The 22,354-nt window shown below is 37.0% G+C and overlaps 1 protein-coding gene across 3 annotated transcripts in view; it reads right to left on the reverse strand.

The window, feature by feature from the left end:
- Ltn1 (listerin E3 ubiquitin protein ligase 1) overlaps positions 1 to 12,879 on the reverse strand; it is a 46,958-nt gene extending 34,079 nt beyond the window's left edge. For 2 of the 3 annotated variants that reach the window (XM_078044508.1, XM_005323570.3), the window contains exons 1-6: positions 12,736 to 12,879; positions 6,743 to 6,946; positions 5,982 to 6,080; positions 5,116 to 5,346; positions 2,635 to 2,687; positions 783 to 963 (exon numbers count right to left, since the gene is read on the reverse strand). In XM_078044508.1, coding sequence (XP_077900634.1) covers positions 783 to 963; positions 2,635 to 2,687; positions 5,116 to 5,346; positions 5,982 to 6,080; positions 6,743 to 6,946; positions 12,736 to 12,777 — 810 coding nt within the window. In that variant the 5' untranslated portion in view covers positions 12,778 to 12,879. Of the gene's footprint in view, positions 1 to 782; positions 964 to 2,634; positions 2,688 to 5,115; positions 5,347 to 5,981; positions 6,081 to 6,742; positions 6,947 to 12,315; positions 12,607 to 12,735 lie in introns of those variants that run through there. The other variant, XM_040286960.2, reaches the window with a different exon arrangement.
- Between the last annotated feature and the right edge of the window lie 9,475 nt (positions 12,880 to 22,354).

Raw genomic sequence — 22,354 nt, forward strand, 5'->3', positions numbered from 1 at the left:
AAAACAGTGATGTGCCTTACAGAGAAAATATAACAGATAAGCTTCATTCAGGCATGAGTTCAGTGCTGCCATTTGTGAGTTTACTGTTAATTAATCAGATACACACAGTGTTTTAACTAGAAACCCATAAGAAAAGGCTATATTGATCAGTTTAAAAAAAAAATGCAACCAGAGGCTCATAGAAACCTAACTTTGTATTTTCCTTAGAAGCAAAGCTTTAGTATTCACTAATTCAGTAGTTATACTGTCACAGAATATAAACTACTATGAATAATGAGAATGGACTATACAAACAAAATACATACATTAAAAACGTCAGAAGGATCAGCCAGTGGAGATGGAAAAGGGGAGAGAGATAGGGACCAAAGAGAAAAGATGATATATTAAATGAGAAGAGTGCTACACACATGAACAATTTTAATGAATCATGAACAAAGAAATGATAACTCAAGGTTGAACCTGAGGCTCAAACTAAATTAAAGACGTGAAAATAGACAGTTAAGGTGGAGCTTGGTTGTAAAGCAGGTGCTCAGCAGGCAAGAGATCCCTGGATTCAATCCCCAGACATGTGTGCGCGCGCACACACACACACACATACACACACACACAAAAGAACGAAAAAAAAAAAGAACACCATTCTAAAAGAGAAGTACTTCAGACCTAAATGACCCACACAAGGATGTGCTTGCAGAATTTTAAATATAAACAATAAACATAAAATATAAGCATAATCATTTAATAAGAAATGTCTTGAAATTTAAAAAAAATAAACTTAAAGATACCTGTGGTACATTGTGTTTTCCATATTTCCAAAATTTATTCTGTGATAAAAGAGACTTAAATTTTTCCTCCAGAGAATCAAGCTCATTATCAGGTAACAGGCAAAGCAATTTCTTTAATGCCAATAAAGAACAAGTTACAACTCGATAGAATTTAGCTTCTCTTTCTTCCTCTGGAACAGTTCTTTATTTAAAAAGAAAATAAATAACATAAGAATTGAGAATAAGTCAAACTACATAATTTGCATCTCTATTTTAAATGTTTTATCATTAAATATCTACCAGAGTTGCTTTATTTCTATCTGCTGCTCTTCCCTTTGCCAATTCCCTTCAAAATGCACATAGAGAATTTTAGTTGCAAGTTTTACTACTAGTACAAAGTGAAAAGATGAAAAGTTATTGCTTGAAATGACTGAACAAGTATGCTGCTCTCTGTAGCATGTACTGGGGGCATTCTAATAAGAATATCAAAGCATCTCTGATTACATTCCCTTATTCAGTCTTAAGTTTAATTAGACAGAAAAGTAAATAAAACAATCAAGCACAATGCTGCCTGTCTATAATTTTTAGCCACCTGAGAGGCTGAGGCAGAATGATCACAAGTTCAAGGCTATGCTTGGCAACTTAGCAAGTCTCAGAAAATAAAAAGGGCTGGTGATGTAGCTCAGTAATAAGAGTATCTGCCTTCTTATTTATACACAATGGAGTATTACTCTGCATTAAAAAACGACAAAATCATAGAATTTTCAGGGAAATGGATGGCATTAGAGCAGACTATGCTAAGTGAAGCCAGCCAATCCCTAAAAAACAAATGCCAAATGTCTTCTTTGATATAAAGAGAGTAACTAAGAACAGAGTAGGGACGAAGAGCATGAGAAGAAGATTAACATTAAACAGGGATGAGAGGTGGGAGGGAAAGGGAGAGAGAAGGGAAATTGCATGGAAATGGAAGGAGACCCTCAGGGTTATGCAAAATTACATACAAGAGGAAGTGAGGGGAAAGGGAAAAATAATACAAGGGGGAAAAATGAATTACAGTAGAGGGGGTAGAGAGAGAAGAGGGGAGGGAAGGGGAGGGGAGGGGGGATAGTAGAGGATAGGAAAGGCAGCAGAATACAACAGACACTAGTATGGCAATATGTAAATCAGTGGATGTGTAACTGATGTGATTCTGCAATCTGTATATGGGGTAAAAATGGGAGTTCATAACCCACTTGAAATATGATATATCAGGAACCATGTAATGTTTTGAACAATCAACAATAAAAAAAAAAAAGATGCAAAAAAAAAGAGTATCTGCCTTCTTGCATGATGCATAGGCTCTGGGTTCAATCCCCAGTACCACCATAAGAAAAAAAAGAAATAAAACATTCTACTACTCTTTCAATAAAACTACTTTAGAACTACTTACAGTTTATTCAACTATATTCAATGAGAAAACAGTTCCTAGAATAAATATCTCTTTCTTTTTTTTTTTTAAGAGATAGTGAGAAAGAGAGAGAATTAATATTTATTTTTTAGTTCTCGGCGGACACAACATCTTTGTTTGTATGTGGTGCTGAGGCTCAAACCTGGGCCGCATGCATGCCAGGCGAGCGCGCTACTGCTTGAGCCACATCCCCAGCCCTGTAAATATCTCTTTCTAATAGAACTAAATCTGCAGCTCCCTGATAGCTCTCATTAAATAGCAAGACAACTTGCAAGTAAAAGCATCTGGTATGTTGCAATATATTAAGTTCTCATCTCTGCATTTAGAATTCCTTATTTTTAGAAAATAGTATATTGAAATTATATCTGGTTATCTATGAATAAAACAAATCATTAACATGAGTTACTTACAAACAATACAACTTACTGTGGGTCACTGAGTGTATCAGGTGTTTCTTTTAGAAGATGGTCTTGCAGCACCTAAAGATGGGAGAAAAATAACAGAGTCTTTAAGATTTTATTAAACCATCAAGGATGAACAGAGAGAATATAGATAAGTTTATTTTTTAAAATCCCATAAACCTCATCTTACCTAAGCAAAATCAAGGAGTAAAACTAAAAGGTCTGAATTTTACTCACTGCCCTTTTCCTATCAATTTCCAAGGCTGACAGCTGCTGGGGTAAGAAGGACAAGGTACTCCTTTTCTATACCTCCAGTTCCCATCAAGAGAAATTTTCCATTAAATATTTTTGGTCACTCGTTCCTTTATTTCTCTTGTACACAGCAATGCAATGTAATAATGAATTAGTAAATCTCAGAAAGAAATTAGGCTCTACTTTCCTCTTCCTTCCAGGAATCTCCTGGCCCAGAGAGAACACACATTGTGCTCTACTTTATCTAATAGGAAGGTCTAAGATTTTCAAATGTTGGGTAAGTCTGCCTACTTCTAGTGTGCAGTACCAGGGAATCCACTGTTCAAGTATCAACTTTTTCAGCAGTAACAACAGCTAACATTTATTGAGCTTTTCCACATGCCAGGTATTGCTTTAGGTATATTTTGTGCATAAACAAAATCACTCCTCATAACAACTCCATGAAATACAATTCCTGTTTTACAGATGAGGATAGGGAAGCACAGAACTTACCCAAGGTCACACGCCTAAATAATGGCAAAACGGCAAAACCCAATGGTATGACTCAGGGTTAGTAGTAGATAGTGTGTTGTATTTTTTATAATGCCCCCCCCCCCATATTTTGTTTGGTACTAGGGATTGAACTCAGGAGCATTTTAACACTGAGCTACATTCCCAGCCCCAATTTGTTTTTGGTTTTGTTTTTTTCTTTTTAGTAACTTGCTAAGTTCCTTAGAGCCTTGCTAAATTGCTGAAGCTGGTCTAGAGCTAGTGATGCTCCTGCCTTGTCTTCCTGGATCCCTACAATTACAGGCTTTCAACATCACTTCCAACTATAATGCTGACATTTTGATCTTCCTTTTCCTAATACCTCTATAATAAATTGGCTTTGAACTTGGGAAAGTTATAACCCAATAGTTATAAAGAACTATGGCAGAGACAAATAACAGGAAAATAAAATGGAGAAAATAACCCACATGTGATCAAGTATCTACCCACAACAAAGCCAAAATCAAAAATTTTTAGAAAGGCCTATGAACGGCCAAATCAGTTGTCTTTAAAACCATTTTTGCTGGGCACAGTGGCACACGCCTGTAATCCCAGCAGCTTGGGATGCTGAGACAGAAGAATCACAAGTTCAAAGCCAGCCTCAGCAAAGAAGAGACACTAAGAAATTCAGTTAGACCCGTCTCTAAATAAAATACAAAATAGGGCTGGGGATGTGGCTCAGTGGTAGAGTATCCCTGAGTTCACTCCCTGGTCTCCCCACCACCCCCTACCAAAAAAAAAAAAAAAAAAAAAAAAAATTTTCTCCAGACACAGTAGTATACACATATAATTCTAGCTACTCAGAAGGCTGAAGAGGGAGGATTCCAAGTTGGAGGCCAGCCTAAGGTTCAAAATAAAAAAGACCTAGGATATAGCTCAGTTGTGAAGCATCCCCAGCACCAAACCAAAACACAAATGTTTTTCCTGAAATTCTTTTTTTTTTTTAAAGAGAGAGTGAGAGAGGAGAGAGAGAGAGAATTTTTTATATTTATTTTCTAGTTCTCGGCAGACACAACATCTTTGTTGGTATGTGGTGCTGAGGATCGAACCCGGGCCGCACACATGCCAGGCAAGCGCGCTACCGCCTGAGCCACATCCCCAGCCCATCCTGAAATTCTTAAAGAGTCTAAATCCATGACACCTCATGCTCATAACATTGATCATTTGTATTTTAAATGGAGCAATGGAAGGATTAGGACTCCTTTTGAAAATATGGTTGAAGATACAAATCCTCACCCTAGGGGGGAAAAAAAAAAACCCTCAATTAAAGCTATGTCCAAGAAAACAGTATCAGAACAGAATTAAGTCCGAAGACATCCAGCAGGTGGAAAGAAATCCCCATACCCTTTGAGGTCATGAAAGTCTTCTGTGCTGACTAAGATCAAAGTAGAGGATAAAACTTTTATCCTGGCCAGGCTTGATAGCACACGCCTATAATCCCAGGGCTCAGGAGGCTAAGGCAGGAGGATTGTGAGTTCAAAGCCAGCCTCAGAAATTTAGCAAGGTCCTAAGAAATTCAGCAAGACTCTGTCTCAAACTAAAATACAAAAAGAGCAGGGGATGTGGCTCAGTGGTTAAGGGCACTTGGGTTCAATCTCTGGTACCAAAAAAAAAAAAAAAAAACCTTTTTTCCTGACACACCTACGATGGCAGGTAAGAGAAATGTCATTGTAACAGATACCTTAAATGCTTAAGAAAAAAATAGAAAAAGTTTCCAAAAACTTACAATGGTAATTTCATCCTTACAAAATGCTATGGCTTCAGGCTGCTTGCTTGGAGGGAAAGCTGCTTCAAATGCGTCTTTTGCTGCACATGCGGCTGGTGTATATGTATCACACTGAGCCATTAACCAATATCCCATTACACTTTTTAAGTAGGGAGCCAAGTGTTTCTTTACTTTTAGGATAAGTTTTTCAAAAGCTTGCTGTGTGGCTTCTCGAACCCGGCGGTCATGATCCTATTGAAAAAACATGTCATTTTAAAATAAATACAAATACAGACATTTCTATTTAAGCTACAATGACCCATTATTAAGAATTCACCTGTGTACAGAGCCAAACTAAAATCAATTTTTTGAGGGTATAGCTCAGTGGAAAAATACGTTTTGTATACATACAGCCCTAGGTTTGATACCCAGAATAACAACAGAGAAATTATTTTGAAATGTTGAGAACTTGAGACTTATTATATCAGAAATTATGTAAAATAATTAATGTTTCCTGTTTCCCCTTCCCCAGTAAGATTAAGATTGTATTCAAGACAGATTCAAAGCTGAGCACTGATCATGTAATTCATTCTCCTTCTTTGGCAGCAAATATACAAGGAAATAAAATAACTGCCAAAATTTATTACAACTGCAAAGTATCTGTGTCATTCTCTAGTAATGATCTAATTTCTGAAAATACAGACTCTAAACACTCTTTCAAACCAACATGATTTAAACTGGATAACAATCCTGAGATAAGATTTCATAACTCTCACCAATAATGGATCACTTAAATGACAGTCACCATGATTTCACCTAAATATATGTGTGTGTGTGTCACACACACATACACAACAAAATTAAACTAGTAAATTCATAATACTTACAAGTGAAATTTTACAGAAAATTCTTGGCCAATATGGAAGAACTCCTTTTACAATTTCTGTCTCTCTCTCTGTACACATGGTTCCAAATTCCTGCATGGCCTAAAAGTAATTTATTGACATCATTAAGTACTAACAACTGTAATATTGGCTACTGATTATTCTGTTCTGAAGCTCAGTCTATTTTATGTAATGAGAGAAGATATTATTTCTGTGTATGTCATAGGGACTAATATACACAGTAGTTTCAGTCTATAAAAGTAGAAATTATTCAGCTGCTTTTTTTATTTTTTATTTTTTTTGTTTTTTTATTCAGCTGCTTTTTAAAGAAATTAATGTACAAACAAAAAAAATTTTAAATCACAGTGCTGAGCTGGACACAATGATACCTCTGTCTATATCCCAGCTACTCAAAAGGGTTGAGGCAGAAGGATCATTTGAGACCAGAAGCTCTAGATTAGTCTAGGCAATATAGTAAGACTCCATTTTTAAATAAAAGATAAAATTACATTCCTTAATAGTAAAAAACATATAGTCAAAATTCTAAAAATTTAAAATGTTTCAGAGCAACAAACTAATTTATAAGCCAGAAAGTGTAACTAAACTTAAAACAATATGTCAGAAAAAAGTATATGCTATAAAAGAATTAATAACAATTTATTTTTCTTTGCACTGGATATGCCCATAACATTTGGTTTTTTTTTTGTTTTTTTTTTTTAAAAAAAGGTGTTTTTTGTTTATTTTATGAAAACAAGAAAACTTGCTTTTAATTTTGTTGTGACGTCTTTCTTAGAAAGTTTCCGAAGCACCATTCGGAAATCAGAATCTACAAGACTGTCTATTTCTTCAGCTCCTTGAATAGCAGGAACATAGCCTAGGTCACTCTGAGATGTTCCAAAACCAATAAATCCAGGCACTGTTCCCTGTTCTTTGGCAAGGAGTTCTGCAGCTCGGCCACTGTTTGAAGGCTGATAAGAAAATAGGAAAAAAAGAAGTCAGATTCCAAGAAGAATTCAAATTTTAATTTTAATTACATAATTCCTTGACAACTCTCATTAGAACAAATTTTCGTGAATAATTTTTTTCCTAGTCTAAGATTTCATCTATTGCAAAGTTTCCCAAAGATGACTATTTCTGTCACCAAAAACTTATCAAGAGCTGGGGATGTGGCTCAAGTAGTAGCGTGCTTGTCTGGCATGCGTGCGGCCCGGGTTCGATCCTCAGCATCACATACAAACAAAGATGCTGTGTCCGCCGAAAACTAAAAAATAAATATAAAAATTCTCTCTTAAAAAAAAAAAAAAAGAACTTATCAATAATGATCCTACAAGCTACCCACTATTTCCTGGTTTCAATGTTTTTGAACATTGAACCATGTTTTTGAAACCGTGGATACAATCCATTAGTGGCTTATGGTATCAACATAATGGGTCATTTGAGAATTTTAAAGAATAGAATAAAATTTTAAAAACCAGAATGCATCACGTGTGGTAAAATTTTCATAAATGTTATTTTGTCAAGTTTTTTTGTCAGATTTTCACATAATAGCCCTTATTCACATATATGTGCATTTTATAATGATATAAAATTAAATGATAAATGGGTCTGATCTTTTTCATTTATCTATTCATTCAAAAGGTATGTATTTATTTATCTAATTTCAGTACTGGGGATAGAATCCAGGGGTGCTTAGCCACTGAGCCACATCCCCAGCCCTTTATTTATTTATTTATTTGTTTGTTTGTTTGTTTTCAGTGGACACAACATCTTTATTTTTTTATTTTTTTATGTGGTGCTGAGGATCGAACCCAGTGGCCAACGCATGTCAGGCGAGTCCGATACCGCTTGAGCCACATCCCTAGCCCTCTTTTTATTTATTTTGAGACAAAGTCTCATTAAATTGCTTAGGTCCTCACTAAATTGCTAAGGATGGCCTTAAACTTGAGATCTTCCTGCCTCAGCCTGGCATGCTACTGGGAGTACAGGCATGTGCCACTGTGTCTAGCCCAATAGAGATTTATTGAGCAATCACCATGGGCTAGATCTAATGACAGCTGCTTCTAGATAGAGTCCCTCAAGAGTAGATACATTTATTTCCACACACTCAACACCTAACCTCTTTGGGATAATATTACATTGTTATGGATACAAAGATCAATGCAATGGTCAAAATATAAAATATTCTCTTCTGTTTGAACCATGGTCAGGGATTTGACTGATAAACAATATAGTATTCCCTTAGTACTAAAAGTTAAACAGTTGTTATAGAAAAAGAAAATATTTGAACTATTTAAAAGAAAGTAACTTATTCATTATCATTTCAGCGGAAAATGCCTCAGTTCAACCACCATGATGACATTACACTGGAATTATGACATATATATTTCTATATTTCCTACTTCTCTATAGGCATATTTGCAAAGGGATACCCAAATGCGTGACACAAACAACTCGTATCTAGCAAAATCATGTTTGGAAAGCTTACTTGACAAGGAATAATCTGGCCTACTTTCTAATCTAAACTGAGTAATCAGAAATAAAAATCATGGCCTGAATAACATTTTTTTTTCCAAACTGCAGCATTTAAGACTAATTCAACAAAAAAATCTCTATATTTGAAGCTTTATTAAAATGAACTAATATTATTCACTTCAGTTTTCTCAATATTGGTACATGAATAAAGAGTACAAAGGTAATTAATGAATTATAATAAAATGCTGAAAACTAAATACAATGAAAATAGGCTATCAGAATGTTACTTATAATTTCATTTGTAAACAGTTTTTCATTATAAAACAATAAGACTAATTGCCACTGAAGGAGTGACGGCTACATTCCAAACTAACTTGAAATACCAAAGCTGACAACAATTACTAAGGTAGAATAAACAGTATCATATTTTCAATTTCCAATTTAAAAGTAACCATTATTTTTTTAAAGTTACTAATTGTATGTTTTACTCATGTCTACTTTGAATTTTTTTTAAGAGAGAGAGAGGAGAGAGAGAGAATTTTAATATTTTTTTTCTTTTCTTTTTTTTTTCAGTTTTCGGCGGACACAACATCTTTGTTGGTATGTGGTGCTGAGGATCGAACCCTGGCCGCACGCATGCCAGGCGAGCGCGCTACCGCTTGAGCCACATCCCCAGCCCCTCTATTTTGAATTTAAAATACAATTGCAACAATAATTTTTGTGGGTTAGATGCTTATACACATACTTTAATCAAAATTAAGAACCTTGATTCTATTTTTGGCAATTAATTTCTCTTATCCTGTCTCTACTTCTGTCTACATTCTTTTGTGCCTGGCTTCTGCAGGTATTTGAGGTAACAACCCTTAGTCTAGGTTTAAGGACCAAACTAAAGAAGTCTTACAAGATCTTTCACACTGGTGGCAATGTCACATGACTGTGATCCCAGCATCTGGGGAGACTGAGGCACGAGAATTGTAAATTTAAAGCCAGCCTCAGCGACTTAGCAAAGGCCTAAGCAACTTAGTTTGACCCTGTCTTTAAATAAAAAATTTTAAAGGAATGTGGCACAGTGACTAAGCACCCTGGGTTCAAACCCCAATAGGAAAAAAAAAAAGTCTTTCATGAGCTGTTCATATGTCAACTTTTCCAAATCTTTTCTCCTCTCTATCCAAACCTACTTTCTCTTAATTTTGCTGCCCTTGTCCATGTTCCAGTTCCAAATTGAATTCAAATTCCCTGAATATGTCACATGCGCTTTGCCCTTTCAAAATTCAATCTTTATATAAAATCCTTTCTCCAACTGAAAACTCTTCCTTTTCAATGCCTGTCAAACTTCTACTCATCCTTCAAAACACTCATATTTATAACATTTATCTCACTCAGATCAGTCACCATACTTTTCTGTTCTCCCATGCTTTCTGCTTATACTGTATTATAATTATTTAATACATTATGACATTGGTTATGATCTATCGCTATCTTCAAACCAATAGTTCAAGAACAGCAGACATTTTTCTATCATCTTTGCATAAAGGGCATGCAATACTCAATTTTCTGTTAAATGAATGTCACTCTAAAGTTCAATTCTAAACTCTGACAATTCCTGGCTTCATGAGCTTAGGCAAGTTAATGTCTCTAAACCTCAGTTTAGAGACAAGAGTAATTAACCCATTCCTTGAGTCCCTGTCAACATCACTTTTTTAATATAGATAGATTTATTTTAATTGTAGATGGACACAATACATTTATTTTATTTTTATGTATTTTTAATATAGATAGATATTACTATGATTTTAGTTGTAGATGGACACAATACCTTTATTTTATTTTTAAGTAATGCTGAGGATCAAACCCAATACCTCATGCGTGCCAGGTGAGTGCTGTACCACGGAGCCATAGCCCTAGCCCCAGCCCCAAACTTAAGTTTTTAAACTTATTATTTAAACTTATTATCTTATTTAAACTTATTATTATTATCCAATAATAAGAGATTTCAGCAAGTAATGTCAAAGGATGCTAAAATCATTAACGAAAGTTTGTGGGAGAATTCAGTCTCAGATTACCACTCTTCATATTTGTTTTTAGCCAACGGGAAAAGATAACTTTATTTTTTAATGGAGTTAAAAATGGATCAATCAGCATTTTTTAAAAATTTTTTACCTTTATTTGATATATTTATGTTTATGTGGTGCTGAGGATCAAACCTAGGGCCTCGAACATGCTAGGCAAGTGCTCTACCAGAGCCACAACCCCAGCCCTGGAAAAAGAGAACTTTATAGTGGAGGTTACACCTTAACCTAGTGATTAAACAAGTACCATTAATAATGGGACAAACAAAAGTCATATGCCCTAGTGAGATGCACTGAAAAAGATGTATCAACTTTGAAGCATTTCTGTCAAAAACTGTTTCAAATCATATGGAAACCATTAGAAAATCTAAATTAAACAAAACATTCACCCAGACTCTTGCAAGTTCTGAATGTTCCCCCAGTAGCAGGGGAAGGCAGGGAACCACTGGTAAAACTCTCTAGATCAAGAGAACATGGTTTTCAAATGACTTATCTTTTAAACAAGAAAATAAAAAGATTATAGAGAACACTACTGAGATGAGTACAGAATGTAAATACATGGCCAATTCTTAGAGTGTTATACCAAAATTAAAATTTCTGCATGTTATAATTGCTCTCAATTATGAAGAAAGGCATTGTTTTTAGAAAATACATCCTAAAGTACTTAGGAGTTAAAGAACCCAATTTTGAAATGATGGTGGAATGGGATGATCATTATTATCCAAAGTACACGTATGAAGACACAAATTGGTGTGACTATACTTTGTATACAACCAGAGATATGTGCTCTATATGTGTAATAAGAATTGTAATGCATTCCACTGTCATATATAAATCAATAAAAAAGGAACCAATTTCTGCAACTAACTCTCCTAAGGTTCAGCAAAATACATAAATTGAGACTAAAAGCAAATGTGACCAAATGCTAACAATTGGTGAATCCAGGTAAAACACATACAGATTGTTGTTCTAATATTCTTGCAACCTTTGCTCATATTGAGAACTTTTCAAAAATATTGACAAATGTTTTACAAGATAAATCATTAAGTGAAAATCCAAGTAAAGTACTTAGCACAGTACTTAAAGTAAGTTACTACAATTGTTGATATTATCTTCCAAAACAGACTTAAGTGACAGATCTAAATAAATACAACTTCAACATCAAAATTAACTGAATCCAAACAGAAGAAGGGCCTTTCCATACAACTGGACATAACACATTGTGCATCATAAATTGTAACATTGTTACATCCCTAAGGATAAGAGCAACAGAAGTAGCATATAAAAACACTTGCCTTCAAAATATTTACATTCTAGTGGGCTGGGGTTGTGGCTCAGTGGTAGAGCGCTTGCCTCACGTGTGTGAGGCACTGGGTTAGAATCTCAGCACCCCATAGGGAAATAAGTGAATAAAGTAAAAGTCCATCAACAAGTAAAAAGAACTATTTTTACATTCCAGTGAAGTAAGTCAGTAAATTACGTAGTATGTTAAAAGTCATACATCCAGAGTAAACGTAGGAAAGAAAAACAGGGAATAGGGGACAGTATTTAGATTTAAAATAGGTCGACCACGGGAGATTTCATTGACATCACTGAAATGTCTAGAGGAAAATCTGGAGCCACCTAACAGAAGAGCACTGGGAACCTGCCAGGCAAGGCCAAGGCACAGTGAGGTCAGCGCAGCCAGATGAAGTGAGCTAAGAGGAGGGAGTTGGGGATGAGGCTGGATGGGAAAGAAGCAACAGAAAGCGGAGAAAGCCGCCCATAAACCATGTATACCACCTAAGGCCACTCACCTTTATCCGGAGGCACGAGCGGAGCCACTTCAGGCTTCTGAGCAAAGGAAGGACATGGCCCGAGGTATCTCGCACGCCGAGCTCAAGGTAATTTCCTCCCGCCCAACTCTACCTCCCAGCCCCCAGCCCCGCCGCCCGATACCTCGGCCAGGTAACCTTCCAGTTGAAGCTGACACTGAACCATTTCTCAGTGAAAACCGTGCACGCTCTAGCATCGAACATCTTTTCTCTCACGATTGCCCAATCTGCTCAGAGACAGCCCATCCCGCCCTCAGGGACTCACAACAGAGAGGTCACACTCGACACGGAAACACACGCCTCCCCACAGCCACGCTCCAGACACCCTCAGGCTACGCGCCCGGCGGAGCCACAGGCGGCGAGGCGCAGCCTCCCCAGTCGGCCAGGCCAACCCGCACTCACCCTCAGATTCCCCTTGGTCCGCTGCTTGTTCTTCCCGCCCATGATCGCTGTAGCAGCCGCACTCTCAATCTGCAGCCCCGAGGTTGACACGGCCGGGCCACAACTTCCGGTCTCTTGTGCCGGAAGGGGGCCTAGAGTAACAACTTCCCCCGACCCTCCCCTTCCGCCTCCCACCCCGCCCTCCTGCCGCCCCACTTCCGCTCCCGACTCCAGCTGAGTTTCTGACTGTCGGTTGCCGGGGTCGCCACAATTAAAGTCACGCCTGCTTGCGTTTCGTCACTACTGGCCAATAGGAAGCCAAGCTTTGGACCCGTGGCGCCAAATCATAAGGGTATCAGTAAAATAATATAGTAGTACAACTGTAAGGCACCGATTTAAAAATATGGAAGAAATGATATTGGAGTGGCTGTGCAAAGCTAAGAAGGTGCTAGGTTTTTGAAGTGATGCAATCACTGGCAACACCTGTGTGTTTCAACGCTCAAGCCCACCTTGGATCTAGTGAACCAGATTTGAATTTTAACAAGTTTCCCATTTCTTGTAAAAATTCGAGTACTGGTCTAGACGATATTCTTCCTTTTTTCCATATTGAAAATGTTAGGTGCAGTTTTTAGAAAAGAAGGTAGCACGGCAGTCTCCACTAATGTATGATATGTACAGGTCCTGTGACGTACTGCTTTGCTTCTCAGAATCACATAAGAAAATCATAAACACTTGTGTGGTAGATGTTGCCTGTCTTGTCCACACACTCACCTTTCTACTTAATCATGACAGGGCTCTGCAAACTGTTTCTCTTTTTATTCATCTATCTTCCCGTTAGAATCCCTTAAGAGGGTCACTGGAGAAAGACAGGAAGACAAGAGGAAGGAGAAGACCTTGCTCCATTGTTAGCATCATTCTGAGAAACTGATGTGACTCTATTTTTGAGAAACAAGCCTCTGTCTCAGAGCAGGGCCTGTCCAAAGGGGGGAGTGGTGACCCTTGTCCTTGGAAAACCCGTTTTTTAGGCACATAGCTATCCTGCTGAGTCATTTTGGCACCAGACTCCAGATGTCCTTGACTCAGCAAATGCAAGTTCCTAAAAAGACCAAAAGAATGCTTGAGGCCTAATTCGGACCAGGGAAAATATCTAAAATGTCAGGTGACCCTCCCAGAGTATGATTGATAACATGATTAAGCAAACCTGCAAGTTTAGCATATATACTCTTGCAACCCCTCACAGCCTAAACCAATCAGTCAAAAGGAATCCACCACTTGTTCCCTTACCCGACTTGTTCCCACCAATGAATGTGCTAATCAATGTTGAGAGTTGTTTGATTTTCCCGTGGTATGAAATGATTTGCTGTGTGATGTTGTGACCCATCGAGTACCCCCCAAAAACCTAGAAATCCTCACTGAACTAAGGGCCAGGATTCACTCCTTGGTACCACTGCATCAGAAATGGTTGAGTTGAGGCTGGAGCTTGCAATAAAGACTCTTGCGTGATTGCATTGGATTCAGCTCCTGGAGGTCTATTGGGTCCCACGAATCTGGCATTACAATTCCAATAACAGCCCTTTACCCTAGGAGCAGCATTTGCTTTAGCCAGCAGTAGATTTCTCCAACAATCTTAGAATGGACTTTATTGCCCTCCTCAAAGGGACCAGTGAGCAATCAGGTAGCACTGTCTTCAAAGGTCTTAGTACTATTTCATAGAGCCCCTCTCCTAAACTCAAAAGAGCCAATAGTGCCCCCTTCTTGGGTCTTCAAAGCCCGACCATACGGTTTTATTTGAGTGAATAAAGCATTGAAAAAGGTAGAAGAGCTTGGACACTATTTCTCTTTCTTGATTGCATGAATTGCACTTTTACCCATGGAGACAGTGGGATAGTAGGGTAGTTCCTGGGGTCCATTGTATTGAAGTCAGCTCATCCACTAGATTTGGGTGTCAGCTGCCAGTCAGATATAAATTCCTTTTGTGTTCCTCCACTATGGCTGAGGCCTGGTGTTTTAAATGACAAAAGCTTTAATTTTACCCCTACAAGGTGGGTGGAAGAAGAGCTTCAGATAGGAGAAATATCCTTGGACTTATTCTCCATATCGTCCACTCACTAAACTACCTAGAAAGGCCTTGAATTTTCTATCCTGACACAATCTCCAGAGTTGCTGAGATTACAGGCCTGCATCACCATACCTGGCTTGAATTTGTTTACAATCACACAATTAATACATGAATATATTCTCCTTATGACTCAGTGATAGAGCACATGCCTAGCAAGTGTGAGGCACTGGGTTCAATTCTCAGCACCACATATAAATAAATAAATAAAATAAAAGTCCATTAACAACTAAGAAAATAAGAAGACTTGAATAGCATTAAAAAAAAAAAGATTTGGTATTTGGTCTTTCCAAACTAATTCCAAATATCCTTGTTGGTCTTTTTTAAGTCCTAAATAAGTATGTGGAATAGAGGTCACTTTCCTGACCTCTTAGTGATTCAAGTCGTCATCTTTCGTATCTTTTTTTTCCATTCTTCTTCATCAACCACCATGGTTTTATCCTTATTTTTTTTATTTGTTCAACTTAGTTGTACATGACAGAAGAATGCATTTCAAATCAATGTACATAAATGGAGAAAAATATTTCAATTTTCTGGTTGTACACAATATAGAGTCTCACTATCATACAATCATTCATGTACGTAGAGTAATGATGTCCATCTCATTCCACCACCTATCCTGCCCCTATGACCCCTCCCCTCTACATCCTTCCTTTTTCCCATTCCAAAGTTTATCCTTATATTAATACATAAATTTCTCTAGCCCCAATTTCACCCTGCTCTTGGACTATAATTTCTTCTTTTCAAATTCCTTATTTAACCATTTCCATATAGACATTATTCAAACCAACCTTGACCTTGCATTAGTTCTTACAATTTTCCTATAACTCTAAAGACTCTATTTATTTCCTTCTTTACTTACCTTGTTATGGTTTGGATCTTAAACCTCCCCCAATAGCTCATGTTTTGAAGACTGGTCCCAAGCTGATGGCACTATGGCGAAATGGTAGAATCTTTAGAAGGTGGGGGCCCAATGGAGGGAAGTTAGTTGACTGGAAGCATGCTCTTGGTGGGCATACTGGCCTCACTCTTTCCTCTTTTGGCTTCATGAAGTAAGCTAGTTTGCTCCATCATGTCCTCTCCACCATGATGGTCTGCCTAACTGAGGGCCCAAAGCAAGGGAGCCAGGCAACCATGGACTGAAGCCTTTAAAACTATGAGCCAAGGGCTGGGGATGTGGCTCATGCAGTAGCACGCTCGCCTGGCATGCGTGCGGCCCGGGTTCGATCCTCAGCACCACATACAAACAAAAATGTTGTGTCTAGTAAAATTCTCTCTCTCTCTCTCTCTCTCTCTCTCTCTCTTTAAAAATAAAATAAAATAAAACTATGAGCCAAAATAGATATTATCTTCTTTTTGGTTGATTATCTCAGGCATAGAAATTTTGATAGAAAGCTAACAAAATTGATTAAATTAGATTTTGTGATCCTTCAAATCAATTACTCCTAACAATACCATGAATAAGAGAGTCCACCTGTTTGTAGCCTGTTCATTTGGGAAAACCAAACACTACACAAAGCCAATTATCTTTTATCAGGTTCTTTATCAATGAAGTTGAACCCTAGCTAAAAAAGCAATTTAGTCAATAGAAGTTTTGAATTCAGATCCCAAGACTCATTTGTGTCTTCAATACATGTCAAAAATTGTAGCCTATTGCTCTAATTTTTAGGACTTCTAACAATTATTTTACCACTTCCTCAAAATTCTGACTTTCCTATCTACTTCCTAGACTTTAGCAGATGACCTTCACTCCAGTTATATAGTGTAAGGAAACTATGAGATGATGTTCCATGTTTTTCCAACAGTGAACATAAATAGACCTGATATTCAATAAGTATGCACTGTTCAGCTACTTTGCAGTTAGAATAGAAAGATACTCCTATATCAGTTAATATCCAATGGCATCCCTAATCCCTCTAAAGTTTTCCTCCACTGCCCTTACCACTTTCCTATGACTTCTCTGACCTCCCCTGTGATTTATCACTAAAGTCAATTGCTAGCTCATCAGGGGACTTCTAAAATCATGTGAATATTTCAATGTGTCTATTCCAAAGGATGGTTATCATGTAATAGTAATTGTCAAATTTACTAAATATCATCTGCATCCACAAAACTTTCTTCCATCTTCAATCATAATTCTTATACAATTTTGCTAAAAAGGAAATATTAAAGATACTTGGACAAAAATGTGGGAAAAATGAACATCCAAGCCTAGTTATTGCAGCACTGTTTCTAGGTAAAAATAGTAGAATAACATAAATCTTTTGGTTGTACTGGGGATTGAATTCAGGACCTCATACATGGTAAGTAAGCACTTGTGTCATTAATACATACCCACCTGAAACAACACAAGCATTTATTAATTAAATACCATCTGAGAAAATATGATATCTCACGTAATGAAATATGTGAATATGAAGTTTTTTCGTGTATTTATACATATAACATAATATATAATATTTGTTAATTGGCTTGCAAGGAAAGAAAGAGAGGAATATGTCCACATACTGCTATGGAGTGATCCTCATATTATTAAGTGAAAATAGAGAACAATGTGTATATAACTCTTTTATTTAAGAAAGAATAAAAGGGAAATATATTCATAAATTGTACACTTGAATGTGTGTGTGTGTGTGTATGTGTGTGTGTAACCTGAATTATGAGTCCTGAACTGTTCTGTGACAGAGGTAATACCCCTCTGGAGAACGCTCAATGAAGGTGCTGATCAAGATAGCCCAGTTGCTATGGTGATGTTCTATTCAGTAGGAGGTTTTGTGCCAGCCATGGAGCTATTCAGTTATTGTCCTTGAAGTTTAGACTCCAAGTTCAGCTATTCTGGGATAGAAATTTATGGGCACAAGCTGATAATCATAATTGGGCTGTTCATACTCATGACCTTGATTCTGCTTGCTTTGAAGAAAATTTCTCACAATAAATACTTTTGATGTTTAAACCTATATAATAAACAAGTTGAGCTTGCTCGTGGTCATCTTCCCCCATCGTGGGTTGGCTGAACCATCAGGTCCCAGCTTTTTCTCTATTTATTTGTCTGTTCGTCTTATCCCAATCCCCTCACCACCTGGCTCAGCAACCTGAATAAACAGCCATGCACAACACAGCATGTCTATTTTTATCTATTTACCCTTAAATGAGGTAAAGATACCCTTTACTGTTAAATGAGGTAGGGATTAGAATCACTGCCCACTGCACAGACAGAAATCCACATAACTTTTAAATTTTTTTACATATAATAATGGTGCATGTTTATGGGATGCAATGTGATTGTTATTTGTGATGCTTGGGATTGTACCCAGAACCTCACATATGTTAGATAAGCTTTCTACCCCAGAGCTATGACATCAGACAAAATGTAATGTTATCATTTAGGTATACCTTAGGTAATGATGAACCCAGAGTAATTAGCATATTCAACATATTAAACTTTTATCACTTCTTTTCCTCTGTTCTAACTATTTTGAGATATATAATGCAGTATTATTAACTATGTTCATCCTGTTGTGCCTTCAAGCATCAGAAATCATTTCTCATGTCAAACAATGACATTGTACACATTGTCTGGCCTCTCCCACTCCTCTCCACCTTACAATCCCCAATCTCTGGTAACCACTATTATACTCTTAAATTCTAAGAGATCTACTTCTTAGATTACACTTATCAAAGGGTGAGATCGTGCAATGTTTGCCTTTCTGTGCCTGACTTATTTCCCAGGTCCATCCATGTTGTTGCAAATGACAAGACTTCATGCTTTCTATGGCTGAATACTACTACTACATTATGTATGTATATCACATTTTCTTTATCCATTTTTCCAGTGCTGGACATTCAGTTTGATTTTCTTGTCATGGCTTATTGTGCTTAGTGCTTCAGAAAACATAGGAGTGCAGGTGTCTTTTTTACATGTTGATTTCATTTACTTTGGGTAAATACTCAATAGTGGGATTGCCGGAGCATATGATAGTTCTGTATTTAGTGTTTTGAGGACGCCATACCATTCTTGGGTAGAGTTAAGATTCCTGGAGAGAGTTAAGATTACTTATAGGGCTGGGGATGTGGCTCAAGCGGTAGCGCGCTTGCCTGGCATGCGTGCGGCCCAGGTTCGACATACAAACAAAGATGTTGTGTCCGCCAATAACTAAAAGAAATAAATATTAAAAAAAAAGATTACTTATAATACCTAATCCAATGAAAATGTTATATAAATAGTTGCCATACTGCATGTTTTATGGAATAATGACCCAAAAAGCTTGTACATGTTTAGTTGCAGATACAATCATATTGTAAATATTTTTGTTGTGTTCAAATAGTTGAATGCATAGATTTGGAGGCTGATTTAATCAGGTTTGTGTTATGACCACAAAACCCTGAGGTAATCACTTTTAAAGAGATCAAGTCTATTTAGTTCACAGTGCATAGTAGGTTCCAGTTCAAGACTGAGAAGCCTCATTTGCTTTGGGCCTCTGGTGGTGGTCTTGGATGATAATGTCAGGAAGTGCCTGTTGGAGCAAACTCCACTTATATTCAGAATGAGAGACTGAGGGGTTGGAGATAAAGCTCAGCTGGTAGAATGCTTGCTTTGCATGCATAAGGCCTTGGGTTCAATCCCCACAACACACACACACACACACACACACACACACACACAAACACACGGGGAAAAAAAGGAGAGAATGAGAAACTGAGGTCCCCAAATCCCCTTTGAGCAAATACCCCCAAAAGACCTAAGGCCCACCCACTACACTCTGCCTCTGGAGGGTCCATACCCATTATAAGAGGACCAACCTGGGAATCAGGCCTTCACATGTCTACCTTTGGGGATGCTCATCAAAACTATAGCAGAAGTCAATAGTTTGTAATTATGTTAATATTTTGAGGTATAAAGAGAAAGGAAATACAAATATAAAATCAAAGAGGTTTAAAAATATATGTATACATTTTAAGTAGAAGTATCAGTATGAACTCATTGTGTACGTGGACACATATAGATCTTTAAAAATAGTACTTCCAAATCTGTTTTTTGAATTGACCTAGAAATAATGAAAAACCCAGTGGTAATGAGCACCCACAATACACAGATTGTTCTCTAAATACCATTTTAAAATAAGAGATCATTTAGTGAAATGTGAGGAGCCATTCTCACACGTGACTGGGTGACTCCCGGTTTGGGTCTGAGGCGTTCTGGCTGTGTTGGAACTTTCCCCGCCCTCTCCTGATGAGAGAACCTGTCTGTGTGGGGGTGTGACTGACCACTGACCCCGGGGGCCCAATCACTGACCCTGACCTTGGAGTGCAGCCCCCCTCAACCTTCATTGGACGGAATTCTCCCCTGAATTTCTTGTTCCCCAATAAAAGGCTACTCCCTGGAGTGCTCTCTCTCTCTCTCTCTCCTACTTGGAGTGCTCTCTCTCTCTCTCTCCTGCTAGCCCTGAGTAATTCTTGCTGCCCTGCTGGGCAGTTAGAGGTGGCAACCAGAGAGGGGAGCTGTCTCAGACCTGGCAATAGAAATAAGGTAACTGAGTCTGTGTGTTTTATTTCGATCTCTGCTAGCTAACTTTTATGCCAAGAACCTCATTAATGAAACCATTGCACTGGCCACATGGTGGAGTGAAACACTGTCTCTTATAAGAAAAATAAGGATGCTGGGTTGTAGATCAATTGTAGAACCATCCCAGCACCACCAAACAACAAACAAACCAAAACCATGGTAAAAATAAATGAGAGTCCCTTAAAAGAATTTTGTATAAGGATAGAAAGCATTTAATGGATATTAGCTGTTAGTATTATGTCAGTTCAAATCAAAATACCCATAACTTTAATGTAAAACAAAGTCTTAATGAGCTTTGAAAAGTTGATTTAAAAGTTTATCTGCAAGAATAAAAATAAGGGAGGGGGCCGTGGTTGTGGTTTGGTGGTAGAGCAATTGCCTAGCACATGTGAGGCATTGGGTTCAATCCCTGGCTCCACATAAAAAATAAATGACTAAAAAAAGGGAGGATCAAATGAATATTTTTGTAAAAGACACTAAATTTGTCCAATTGGAAAACTCTATCTATATTTGAGGTCAATAAAACAGGTCTAAAATAAAAGATCTAAAGATAATTATTAAATACAAAGAACCTAAAAATTATAACAACATAGAAGGTACCTACAAGAAGCCTACAAACATTTATTCTAACTTTGACTAAAGTGGCAAGGCTTGTGGTTAAAGGTCCCCCCCCAAAAATAAAATAAAAAAAGGGTCACAATAGAGATAAAAGGTATGTACTCCAACTGAATTCTCAGTAAATTTTGGTTTTTAGATAGCACAAAACTATTCTGAAAAGTCATCTAAATAAATATGCATGAAATTATAAGTGAAATACTTTGAATAGCAAGCATAACAATAATTCATCCCACCAAGATTTAAAATGTGAAACAATGCCATAACTGTCCTAAAAGTTTGTCAAGGAATAAGGAATGAAATCATGTGACAAATCCAGAAATAAATCCATATCCAGGTTCTGAAAAAAGTGGTATCTTAAATCTCTGAAAAACTAGGATTATCCAGTAAACTTCACTGAAACAACAGTTTCCTTTTGAGAAAATAATTTAAATACCTATTTCATGTCACACTCTAAAATGACTATTAAAAGTGAAGCTACAAATGCTGTGCAGAGATACATGTCATAAAAGTATACACACATATTTATGGGAATGTTACACATTTATGGTAGGGGTTAGGACCACCAAGAAACAGGATTGCAAACAACAAAAGTACATAAATGGACTTCAACTACAATGTAAAGTTTCATTTTGTAAATGGATGGTAAGAATGTTGTTACTCATTGTTCTGCTTTTTAATTTTTTTTTTTACCTTTTTGTGCAAGGTGAATATATCATAGTAACGTAAATAGGATGAATGTTACATATCTATTTCACAATATGATATTTAAAATATTTTTTAAAATATTTATTTTTTAGGGTTTTTTTTAGATGTACACAATATATTTTTTATTTTTATGTGGTTTTGAGGATGGAACCCAGCACCCCGCACATGCCAGGCACACACGCTACCTCTTGAGCCACATCCTCAGCCCCACAATAAGTTATTTTAAAACAAAAATTAAAGTATTATAAGATTGTATAGGTACTTATTCAAATTGTTCTGGGGCAGGGAATTTTTTCCCAGCCAAAGCTTCAAAGGCAGAAAACCATAAATATATATATTTTTAACTCGAGATCCTCTTGTTTCAGACTCCCGAGCCACTCGGAATTACAGGTGTGCTAATTATTTTAATATTAGTATTAAACTACTAATATTTTAAGGATAATTCTACAATAAAAATAAGGAAGGCATAAACAGACAATGCATGGCAAAAAGAAATGTAATATACCATTATACATATGAAAAAATTAAAACCACATTAAAAGTTAAATGAAGACAACATAGGGACAATATGTACTTTTTTATCTGTTATATTAGCAAAATAACAATCCAATTTGGTAATAATCTGGGACAAAGAAAAT

Source organism: Ictidomys tridecemlineatus, chromosome 3 (assembly GCF_052094955.1).
Source record: "Ictidomys tridecemlineatus isolate mIctTri1 chromosome 3, mIctTri1.hap1, whole genome shotgun sequence".
NCBI classification, from domain to species: Eukaryota; Metazoa; Chordata; class Mammalia; order Rodentia; family Sciuridae; genus Ictidomys; species Ictidomys tridecemlineatus.